Below are 12,944 nucleotides of genomic sequence, written 5' to 3'. Positions count from 1 at the left end.
CTTTAGAAACGCCTACTTAATTTCCCATGATCCTTTACACCCGGCAGTAGAGCGGATCCACAACACGACAGGCTAGTTGACGTTAGCTGAAGAGCCAACAACACTCATCAGATCCGAATAAAACATTTAACTTCGCAGTCTTGTTTCCACAATGAGAGATGTTACGGGGTACCTCAAGCAGCAGCAGAGCGACAGCTCCACGCCAGAGATGGCGACGGAGTGGCACACTTTGGAGGATTTGCACAACAAAAGGTAAAAAAAAGAAAACTAGCTAGCTAATGTTCTGCTAACGCTAGGCTAGCTAACGTTAGCTTGCTCATTCATTGGAAATGCCCGCTGAGTCATGCAGGGAGCTAGCGTTAGCTGAGGTTTGGCTAATGCTAGCCACAAGTTTCTTCTCTAAAATCAGAGCGGAAAACATGGCTTTTAATGTTGTGATTTCAAACATTTCAATCAGTAACGTAAATATAATTTGAACCCAACACCATTATTTAGGCCTGTGGAAGAATAAAGTTGACCACAAGTTGTTTGTTGCTGTTAGTTTAGCGTGAATGCTATGGATCCTTCCTTAGTCACTGCACCGTTAGAATATCACAACTTTAATGTAGTCCGTACACAAATCATTAGGCTTAAATTAGTTTGCTCTGTAAAATACTAATGTCCTTTTTTATTAGCTGTATTCAGAGTAAAACAAAGCTTACTTGTCTTGACAAACAGTGCAGAAACCCAGAGTATTTAATAAACATGAGGTTGGACACGATAAGCTTGAACACCTTTTTTATAATATACAATGTGTAATCAGGGAATGTAAGTATAAGCGTCAGTTTCACCTTCATCTGGAAGTGCTTGTTAGTTGATTTCCTGGTTAAAAACTACAATGTTTCTTTAGGACATTTGTTTGTCTTCATGATGTAATGTTCACAAACACTGATTTCTTTTTATTTGACAGATTGTGGCATCAGTTAACTCTTAGGCTGACAGACTTTGTTAAAGATCCTTTCTTCAGTTCCGGAGATGGCCTCATACAGGTAACCCACACATCTTATGCTGTATCATAATGGATGAGTGAGGATGCAATACAAATTAAATGAGTATGCACATATTTACAAAAGTTAGTACCATCGAGTGTCTTGTTTGTAATAATCGTATGTTTTATGTAACTTTTTAAGGGGAAAATATAAAGTAATTTCATCCAAATTTCTTTGAGAAGCTTTGAGTATGTGTGTGTATATATATATATATATATATATATATATATATATATATATATTTATATTTATATTTATATTTATATGTATTATTATTGTTTGTATTTGCAATGTTGCAATTAAATATTTGTTTTGTCTTGTGTTTAAGTAATGGTCACGTCTCTGTAGGGCTGATCAAAATGATGTTAAGCGAAGAACTGTATTCTACTCATAGATCAAACAACGTCTTGGGTAGCTCTTTTTGTTTGTTTTGCAATGACGGCTTCCTCAGAATTTGGACATGCATTTGTAGAAAGCTGTCTTAAGATCATCCCTGTACAAGTTTACTTAAATTACTTAAACAACTTATATTGAACTTTTATGATTGACTTATTTATATAATATATATATATATATATATATATATATATATATATATATATTATTTATATTTATATTTATTTATGTTCATAAACACATAAAGACTTGCCACTTATTATAACTTCATAAAATGAATTACGTACCTACACAAAACATTGAACTTTAATAATGGGAAAATCCAAATACTATTTGTGGCCACTATAACGAGATGAACATTTTTATATTTTCTGTGATCTGACGGCTTGTTTTGTTTGTTCCCCTTAAAGCTATATGAGAACTTCATCAGTGACTTCGAACACAGGTGAGATAATTGTTTCTCAAACACTTTTATCTAACCTGCCAGTTCCGTATTTTGTTCTCTATGTGTTTACATGCTAATGTGTTATTTTTGCTCCCTGATCAGAATCAACCCATTGTCCCTCATGGAGATGATACTGTATGTTACCAGACAGATGAAAGGTAAGAACAACATGGTGCAGCAGAAAATGCTTCTCAGCAGAATACACTTTTTCTTCATATTTTACAAAAATATTTTTGATTCCAGATCCTAAGGATGCCATCCCTTTTCTCGAGAAGACCAAGGAAAAAGTATGTTTTTTAACAACTTCACAGATTTTGAAATATCCAGTAAATGATGGAATTTTGTAAACGCATTTTTGATCAAACTTTAACGTGTCTCTGTCTGGTTCAGGTGAAAAGCAGCGATGAAGCCGCCATTCTCTGCAAGACTTCTATCGGCAGACTTAAACTGGAGATCAATGATCTTCCTGCCACAAAGGTAAGAGCTCCTAAACTCTCAGCTCTCTTCAAGCTGCTGTCGTAAAACAAGCCTCACACCTTGTTCACATGTAACGCGTTATGACAGCGGTGCATCAAACTCGCACATGTGTAAGTAATTCATTTTCTTTCTGAAATAACTTGTCAAAGGTTGCAGACACTAAAAGAAAAAACAGCAAAAAAACAAACCCAGTACGGAATATTCTCCACAGATCTGTCCCCCAAACTTACTTTGTCCTCAGATCTTTATAAAATGTCAGCGGTGTCACAGGATGTGTTCTGTTAGGCCTGTTTTTATTTACTCCAGGACTGTATGTGGAGAAAACATGCAGACATGGCAGAGCAACCACAAAAAACTCCCTTGAGGATAAACAAACTTTAGTCAATTAGGAAATGTTTAAAAACAAAAAACTGTCCTAGAACAAAGTACTGAGTACATAATTGTACTACTGACCTACAAGATCAGTGGTTTTCAAACACGTGTGTGTGTGTGTGTATGTGGGAAAATATATATATATATATATATATATATATATATATGTATGTGTATATATATATAATATAATATACATATATACACATATATGCATATGTGTATGTATATATGTATATATATGCTGTTGGAGCTCCGGTGTGAGTGGTGTCGGAGAAAATGTATCAAAAAGAAATGAAAAGTTGGATAATTTCCCACAGCACACCTGACGATCTCTCACGGCACACAATCACTGTGCTAGATGATGTTAGCCTAACATATCTGGGGGAAAAACAAAATATGGCATACCGAGCAAAGCTCTTTCCCCCAGGGGTTTATCACTGTTTTAAAGTAGAAGAAATATGATCCACAATAAGCATTATCACATATCAGTATTCCCTGTTTGTCTTTGCACGTTCAGAAACTCATTGAAGATGTTGAGGAAATGTTGAACAACTTGCCCGGGGTGACGTCGGTCCACGGCCGGTTTTATGACCTCTCCAGCAAATATTACCGCATCATTGGGAACCACGCCTCCTACTACAAGGACGCTCTGCGCTACCTCGGATGTGTGGAGATTAAAGATCTTCCAGGTGAGCAAAGACCTGGTTTCAGGTTGATGGAGCAGGAAGTCTTTCATAGCCGTGTCGAAATGATTTAATGTTGTTGTTGTTTGCTCCACAGAGACGGAGAAGCAGGAGAGGGCGTTCACACTGGGACTGGCTGGACTCTTAGGAGAAGGAGTTTACAACTTCGGAGAGCTGGTGGGTTTTAACACGGTGGTGGTCATCATATGCTGTTTATTAGTGTTGGTTAGCCCTTGAAGGTTTTTGACGATTGCTGTTGTGTCTTTGCAGCTGATGCATCCTGTGCTGGAGTCCCTGAGGAACACAGACAAACAGTGGCTCATCGATACACTATACGCCTTCAATGGAGGCAATGTGGAGAAATTCCAGGGCTTCAAGTCTGCCTGGGGCCAACAGGTGATTAACACTTTGATAACAGCTCAACAGAGACATTAAAAGAGCATGTAAGGAACAAAAAGAGGCTGTCCAGTGAGGTCAAGTCTACCAAGGAGAGTTAATTCATATATTTGACAATAAAGCATTTAGAATAAAAACTTATTTTACTGGGGATATTTTGGTTTTTGGGGATTTCTGTTACCCAGAGGTCACACTGAGTGGATGCTGCATTTTGTCTGTGCATGTTGTTTGAAGGTACAGATCGGTGACAACTTCAGTTCTCTTTTACCTCTCTAAGTCTCTGGGGGATGTAACACCAACCTTCCATAAAATGTTCCCGCTTTTTTCAAAGGTTCATTTGGGTTGAGATCTGGTGACAGTAAAGCATCTGCGTTTATGTTTTTACACTAATTAATGCAGCTTTTTCCTTGAACGATGAGCTCAGCCTGTTTTTGCTCAGTTATTGGGTCAGTAGCGCTCAGATCAAAGACCGAACACCTTTAAACCTCTTCAAAAAAGATTACTGCCCTAAGCCAACCACAGTTATAATAAATAAAGAAGTAAGATATTACAAATGTAAACCACTTTCTGTGTATGTGTCCACATACCAACACAGTTGTTGAGATTTCTTCAGAGATTTCTTTAGTTTAAACCTCAGCACTGACCAACCTTGAGCAGAGCTGCTATTGGGCCAATAGTTAAACAAATCTCAACATTCAATTTACCCTCAGATTGATGGACCTGAAAACAACAGTTCTAGTCACTGTGGAGTAAAACTTTAGCTTTAACGTTTGAATATGTGTAACCAGGTCAAAGGATTGTACGTGATCACTGATATTGTTCATTTGTCTGATTTTATTTTTCTCTCTGGTTTCTAGCCTGACCTTGCAGCACATGAAGCTAAACTGATGCAGAAGATCCAGCTGCTCTGCGTGATGGAGGTGAGACTCAAAACGGGAGCTTAAAGACTAAATGCCCGTTCACACCAGCAATAAAAACCGACGTTTCAGAGTAAAATCCATTCATTTTAATGGGATCGCTGTGAATTCATAAGTAAATCATGCAGGTTTTTTTGTGTGTAATTCATCTTTGGTGAACTTTGATGCGCACATTTGTGTCGTTGACCAATTACAAACCACCTTGACTTGTGTTAAGGTTAAAGAACAGAAAGAACAAATGGAGGAAGCCTTCATTTGGTGTGTTCACCCCATTTAATTAATTTATATGCCATAGTATGAAATGAATAACTAGCCCCACACGGGGTCTCCATGTCACCAAGATTTCAGCAGATATTTTAAAAGGAAACTTGTATGACTCTTGCAGCGCCACTTCCTGGTCTGAGCCGGGAATAACCGCTTTCTCAGAGAGTTGAAGAGTCACACAGATAATCAACACACTAACCAAATCTGTAGTTTCTTTTCAAAAAGAGCGACGTTTTCTCTCACCTCTCATGTGACATAGATGATGTCACCGTGAAGGTTGAAAAACAGGAATATTAAATCACTTAAAACGTCTCCTTTCTCTTCCAGATGACTTTCACTCGTCCTGCAAACCACAGACAGCTCACCTTCACCGAGATCGCTCAGAGTGCCAAAATCCCTGTTAATGAGGTCGGTCGGATGACAAGTACATTTAATCAGCTCATCAATAAATGTCAATAATATGGTGATTAGCATGATCGACTTTAATTAACTGTTTATCAATTTCAACATGCGGTTTTAATGCCTGCTCAATGCAGATAGCCAAGTAGTTTTTACATTTATATTATCAATATGAAAACATTTATTTGTGAGAAACTGTAAAAAGAACTGATGGAGCTTCTCCTGCAGGTGGAGCTGCTGGTGATGAAGGCTCTGTCTGTGGGCCTGATCAAAGGTAACATTGATGAGGTGGACCAGAAGGTGCAGATGACCTGGGTGCAGCCCAGAGTGCTGGACCTGCAGCAGGTTAGTCCTCGTTCTCTTTTATGTAGTTTGCATGTTTGTTCTGGAACAGATTTTATAGCCGCCTGACCTGAATCCTGATGACGAAATAAATAAATCATTTTATTTTCACAACTGCTAAATGTTTGTTTTCTGTAGTTGATGTGACCTCGTCTACAGACGTTCCCATTCGATACAATAGAGGCTGATTTTTAAAGCCTGAGTTGCCGGAGCAAATACTTAAACTTAATTTTTCATTCACAGATGACAGGAAAAGCTTTTTCAGACTCAAATATGGAGATTTCCTGCTTTTCTCTGTTTTATATCATAAAGTGAATATATTTGGGTTTTTGTCTGACAAAACAATTTTCTTCTATTTTATAGACTAAACGATTAACTGGCTGATTAATCAATATTGAAAATAATAGTTTTTGAAAGCAGCCTAGATTCATAAAACAAATTTGATTGACAGTTATCGATTTGACAAAGTAATACAGAACCCAAACCCTAACAGAGGCGCAGAGACAGTTTCCACACCCACAGCAGCAGAATATGATCAGAGAATTTAAAGCAGCTTTAAAGACAGGTTTTTGTTTTTTGGGGGGGTTTTAAAGCAAGGACTGAGACTGACAGTTTTTCTGAAAATCAGGCTCTGCTGCGGCGCAGTAACTCCACCTAAAGCCGAGAGGATCTTAGTAAAACTCTCGTCTCAAAAGTTAGAAATCATAAACTATAAGAAGTTGGTTCGACATGTTTAAGACAACCATGAAGGACAGAAAAACGAGCGATATCTGCAGAGATGCGTAAAATAAACCACCTAACCACACAATTGTATCAGAAGTGAAAGTTAAGACTCTTCCTGCTGTGTTTACACTCACCTGTTGCTTTGTTTTTAGGTCAAAGGTATGAAGGAGCGTCTGGACTTCTGGTGCGGAGACGTGAAGAACATGGCCATGCTGGTGGAGCAACAAGCCCACGACATCCTCACCTAGACCAGTTTCTCTTCAGTCCAGAGGGAAACCTCTTCACAAAGATTTCTGTTTTGTATTGTTTGTCTTTCTATCTGATGTTCATGCTTCACTGTTTATACCAACCTGTAAAGATACACTCTGGTATTTTACAAATAAACAACTGGTTGTAACATTATTCTCACCTAATGGTCTCTAAAAATATTGTCTACAATAGGAATAAAAATGACCAGAAATAAATCATTTGTATTATGTCTTTTATTTATTTTATGTGCTTCTTGGTCAGTTTGTTCATCTTCGGGTTGTAAATGAAGAATTGTTATATTTGTCTATATTCATCTAAATGCTGGTATCCCATTATACATATTATGTAACTTTTAGTCGGGTACCGTCAGAGGGGCAAAGTAACTATACGGCAGTGGTGGAAGAAGTATTCAGATCTTTTGCTTGAGTAAAATTAGCAATACTACAGTGTAAAAATACTTAAGTGAAAGTTCTGCATTCAAAATATGCTTGCCGTAAAAGTACTAGATATAATTATTGCTGCATTAATATGTTCATCACTTTAATGTTGCAGCTGGCATAAGTGGAGCTAATGTTAAGTACTTCATATACTTTATGCAGCTTAACCAATAATACATCTTAATTTATTGATTCATATTTTGTATTCATCTAAACCTGCAAAGTAACTGAAGTTATAAAATAAGTGTAGAGTAAAAATCACAGTATTTGCCTTTGAGATGTGAAGTTGAAGTGTAAAGTTACATAAAATGAAAATACTCATTAAGTACAGGACTTGAGTAAATGTACTTAGTTACATTCTCCCACTGCTATACATTACATTTTAGTTAACTGCTGTTTTTACATGATTTTTAAGTATTTCTATTAATTTTCTTCTTCATTTACGTTTTACTCATACATATACCAGTATTCACGTACAGTAATGCATGTATGTGAGGAGTGTCAGATGGAATATACTGTGTATATGGCATTGTGGTATTGACATTATATTTAGGCCTGGTGTAATGATGTGAACACAGCTTTGACAATGTCAATGGATTAATGGTGAAATAATCAGCAGATGAATCCATAACGGAAATAATTATTAGTTAATAATTCACCTCAACCAACTTCAACAGTCACATCCTGTTTTTACATGAATTAAGAGATATAATATATAATAGTATAACATCTCTCTTTCAACATTTGTTATAAAGCAAATAGTGCCCACAAATATTAATAAGGCTGCAACTCAATTCTTTTTATTATCGATTCATCTGATTATTCTCTCAACTAATCATTTTGATTTTAAAAAATGTCTTTTAAAGAGTGAAAGATCCTGGATCTAGAGTTTTCAATTTCTAAAAATATAAAATGTGCTATCATAGAAAACTAAGAAACCAGCAGATACTCACATTTTAAAGCTGTATATGCAATAAGATTAATTTTCTGTCACTCGACCAAACGATTTATTGACAAACCGTTACAGCTCTAACTATACAGGTACATCTCAATGAATTAGAATATCGTGGAAAAGTTAGTTTATTTCACTAATTCAAACTCATATTATATGGATTCATTACACACAAAGTGAAATATTTCAAGCCTTTATTTGTTTTAATCTTCATGATTTCGGCTTATAGCTAATGGAAACCCAAAAATCAGTATCTCAGAAAATTAGAATATTGTGAGAAAGTTCAATATTGTTGACTCACGGCGTCACACTCTAATCAGCTAATGAACTCAAAACACCTGCAAAGGTTTCCTGAGCCTTTAAATTGTCTCTCAATCTGGTTCCACAGGCTTCACAATCATGGGGAAGACTGCTGACTTGACAGTTGTCCAGAAGACAGTCATTGACACGCTCCACAAGGAGGGAAAGCCTCAAAAGGTCCGTGCTAAAGAAGCTGGCTGTTCCCAGAGTGCTGTATCCAAACATATCCATAGAAAGTTGAGTGGAAGGAAAAAGTGTGGTCGGAAAAGGTGCACAAGCAACAGGGATAACCGCAGCCTTGAGAGGATCGTCAAGAAGAGGCCATTCAAACATTTGGGGGAGCTTCACAAGGACTGAGGCTGGAGTCAGTGAAGAGCCACCACGCACAGACGTATCCAGGACATGGGCTACAACTGTCGCATTCCTCGTGTCAAGACACTCCTGAACCAGAGAAGAAGAACCGGTCTATTGCTCAGTGGTCCAAAGTCCTCTTTTCAGATGAAAGACGATTTTGCATTTCATTTGGAAATCAAGGCCCCAGAGTCTGGAGGAAGAGCGGAGAGGCACATAATCCAAGTTGCTTGAAGTCCAGTGTGAAGTTTCCACAGTCAGTAATGATTTGGGGAGCCATGTCGTCTGCTGGTGTTGGTCCACTGTGTTATCTCAAGTCCAAAGTGAACGCAGCCGTTTACCAGGAAGTTTTAAAGCACTTCATGCTTCCTCCTTCTGAGAAGCTTTTTGGAGATGCTGATTTCATTTTCCAGAAGGACTTGGCACCTGCCCACACTGCCAAAAGTACTAATGCCTGGTTTAATGACCATAGAATCAATGTGCTTGATTGGCCTGCAAACTCGCCTGACCTGAACCCTATAGAGAATCTCTGGGGTAATGTCAAGAGGAAGATGAGAGACACGAGACCCAACGATGCAGACGAGCTGAAGGCCGCTATCGAAGCAACCTGGGCTTCCATATGGGGAAGACAGTGGCGGGACAATGTGGTTATGAAACAAAGGAGGTGTTGAATGTCTGATTGTATATAGAATTGCTTGTTTTTTTCCAAATTTGCATGATATATATCAATAAAAAATGTAAATAACTCAAGTGCTAATAAATTACCATGGGGTGGTGATGGCCTAGTGGGCTATTGGTACGGCTGCCAAATACAACACCAGATAGTTGTTAGATCAATACCAGGGCTGCCACAATTGTGCCCCTAAGCAAGGCATTTAACCCGGAGCTGCTCCAGGGAGACTGTCCCTGTAGTTAGTTCACTGTAAGTCGCTCTGGATAAGAGCGTCTGATAAATGACCTGTATGAAATGTGTGGGAGCAGCATGGGTGATAGCCTCAAAAAGGTTAAACAACACTAAGGCTATTGTTCAAAGAATACATTCATTAATCAGACGTTTCATACTTTAGTGGAGACGAATAATAAAATTAATATTAGTTTCCAATAACATAGTAGTTATAGTTTAATAACAGTCTACAGTCTGAATGTTATCCATGGTATCAATTGTAGGATTTTGAAAGCACAATTCTTTACTTTACTAACCCAACCCTAACCCTATTTTTTAGAGAAGCACAAAAAATATCAGGCTAATAATACAAAGACAAATTGCTTTCATTGACTTAAAGGTTCAATGTGTAAGATGTGCCAGAATTTAAACTTAAAACATTAAAACAACAAGCTAACATCATCAACAGAGTGTGAAGAGGTAACAGTGTTGACATTGTGTCAAAGACTTCTCTGTGTTGTGTTGCAGAGATATCTACTGAAGTTAGCATGCTAACAGTTAGCATGCTAACAGCTAGCTGCGCTCCGCCATCTGACTTTCCAAATCTGTTTCTAGTCAAAGGTCAAAAGCTACTAGTGACAAATCTACTGACTTTTTATTTTGAGATGTGACTATTTCAATGGCAAAAAAACAAAACAAGAATCAACAGAAGAAAGTTAATTTGTAGTTCTAAACATATTTAGGGTGTTTTTTACACACTTTTTGTCTCCCCCACAACATAATTCCTCTCTCCTACAGCGTCCATTACATTTACATGCAAATTGCTGATGACGTCATTTAGCGACTTCTAGCGACTTTTAGGCCAATAGCTACTTTCCTTACTGAGGAGTTGGCCACACTGCAGCCACAGTACCAGACTCCCTGTTGCTGCAGTTACACAGGTCCAGCAGCCCGCTGTGACTGCAGGGCTGGGGCTTGTTCTGGCTGAACTCAAGTCTCTCCGGCCGCTGACTGGGGCTCCTTCTGACAGAGGCGGCTGATGAGTGCCGGCTCTGTCGACCTCTCTACTCCCCTGCGGGCTGCTCTCCCAGCTGCGCTGCCACCGGGAAGACGAGACGAATATGTGGTCGTTTTCTAGTTTCTGCCACTTTGGATTTAGTCCAATAAACAAACTACCGTAACGTTACACGGACTACAGCCCCGCTTAACATCAGTGCTCAGTAAACACGGATGATCAGCTCCACATGAAGATTATAAGTCAGCACTGTTTTCTGACCGGTTTGGTTGAATTTTAGTATTCTTACCCACTGACTGGCTGGCAGGCATTACACAGGAGAAAATACAATTCACATTATAAAGAATAAATTACAATAAATATGCCATGTCTGAAAAAAATCCATATTTTCCATCCATAATAGTTTTACTTAAAGGTTCTCTTTGCAGTCAGCATCCTGTTGCCTGTGTTTGCACCTGTAGGCCTACTTGCACTTAACATTAGCTTGCATGCTAACACAAACAAATTGCTAGCTAGCAAACGTTAGCAAAATACTGTCTTGAGGGTGCATGCAGCGTAGTTACAGCTATCTGGCTAAGGCTACTAAAAAGTTCAAGTTAGATTGTGGCTAACTTTAAATTGGCCCCCCTGCCTTGCATCATTATTGGCTAACTAGTGAAAAGCAATTGTTAGTTATAGGCTACATCTTTGCTTTGTAGGCTACTGTTACGTCATTTATTGTTGGCTAAAATAAATGCAGTTTATCATAATAAACAAGTTATTATAATGGATCACGTTGGTAAAGCTGGTGAAGTAATTTTTAAGCTAGCCTACCAACATATCCACTCAGATAGTATTTTTCTAGTGATCATATACAGTAAGTGAGCAAGCAAGCTAAACTGCAGTATGTAGGCCTAAACAAACTTAAGCTAGTTTTGCACACCGTTGACACTGGAGGGAGCTGAAGGGAGACAAGGCACCCGGGAACATTACGTCTCATCCATTATATTTTCAAGGAAGTATTCACATAGAAATCAGTCCACAGGATATAGGCAACCAAAAAATCTGGTTAAGGTCTAATTTTTTTAAGTTATGTTACAATTCAATCACCTATTGTCACTAAAAACTATTAATACATATAAAATATTTGACATAGAACCTTTAGGTAACAGACCTGGATACTTCCCCCACCATACATGACATAGTGGTGGTTATGGTTATGGTTATGTAAATTTAATTTGAGGTTAGCTACAGTTTAGGTGTAATCTAACATTGAGTGGGGGTAGCGCTTAAATTACATGTTGTCTTCATACTCCTTCAACTTAAAGAAAAGCCAGTGAGCAGAAACAAGGATGGTGACGAATGTCATGCAGACAGCAGCTCATTATTCTGCTCCACAGCTTTCACTGTTATCACATAAACTCTGATTCACTGCAAGGTGATTAAATTATTAATACAAAATATAAATCAACCAAGAAATGAAGTATTATTACATACAATTATAAAACTTCACTGATCATACAATCTGGCAATACATTTAATTTATTTTTTATAAATAAAATTAAAAAAGAGTAAAGAATAAAATAAATAAATAGACTTCCAAAACCATAGAGATATAAAAAAATATATGTTTAAAACAAATAAATAAATAAAGAATTAATTTAATTTAAGTACGTGTATATACGTATATATGGTGTCAGATCCTCTTTGACACCCTTTTCTGGTCACCATAAGATCCAGCAGACGGTGTGTTCAATGACAGACAGATTTCCAATACCATCACGCCCCACTTATTGATTAGAAAAATATTTACCATGTGACTACTCTGACAGTAACGTGACGACTGTTGTCAGATTGTGGTGAAGATCCCATATTTATTATACCAGCATACAGACAAATTGTATGTTTAAAGGTCAGTCTAGGTCTAACAAAGCTTATTGAAGTGACAGCTACAGTCCATTGGTTTGCCTACGAGACAACGGTAAAAAGATTAACAACAATTAGCTTTGGAGAGCGTAGCACGGGATCAATGAGCTCACAAACCTCCAGTTATCAGGAAAACAGATTGCTGACTGACCAGATTCCAGTCTGGGAGGAGGAGAGAGTGAAATGAGGCTGGATAATTAGGAAAAGCAGGCTGTATCCCCAAAGGGAAAGAGCAGCGAGCTCCGTGCATGCAGCTATTCACACCATCCCTCCGTCTCTATCTCTTTAAGAGCCGAGAGAAGGAGTGTGTTCAGTGTGTGTGTGTGTGTGTGTGTGTGTGTATGTGGGGGAGGGGTATTGGCTGGGGTGGAACAGTCCTGTAATGAGCAGATTTTAGAGAGAGAGAG

General features: G+C 38.0%; 1 protein-coding gene across 1 annotated transcript; it reads left to right on the top strand.

Moving 5' to 3' along the window:
• Positions 1-17: 17 nt before the first annotated feature.
• On the top strand, positions 18-6,914 carry psmd13 (proteasome 26S subunit, non-ATPase 13). Its single transcript, XM_029460046.1, has 13 exons — positions 18-252; positions 950-1,028; positions 1,835-1,869; positions 1,972-2,027; positions 2,113-2,156; positions 2,260-2,346; positions 3,239-3,410; positions 3,502-3,581; positions 3,675-3,800; positions 4,658-4,720; positions 5,309-5,389; positions 5,609-5,725; positions 6,598-6,914. The coding sequence occupies exons 1-13, from the start codon at positions 152-154 to the stop codon at positions 6,691-6,693; spliced, it is 1,137 nt and encodes a 378-aa protein (XP_029315906.1). The 5' UTR covers positions 18-151; the 3' UTR covers positions 6,694-6,914.
• The last annotated feature ends 6,030 nt before the right edge of the window (positions 6,915-12,944 follow it).

The sequence above is a fragment of the Cottoperca gobio genome, chromosome 3 (genome assembly GCF_900634415.1).
Source record: "Cottoperca gobio chromosome 3, fCotGob3.1, whole genome shotgun sequence".
NCBI lineage: Eukaryota > Metazoa > Chordata > Actinopteri > Perciformes > Bovichtidae > Cottoperca > Cottoperca gobio.
The sequence above is the reverse complement of the archived record's forward strand: the minus strand, read 5'-3'. Positions and strand labels throughout refer to the sequence as shown.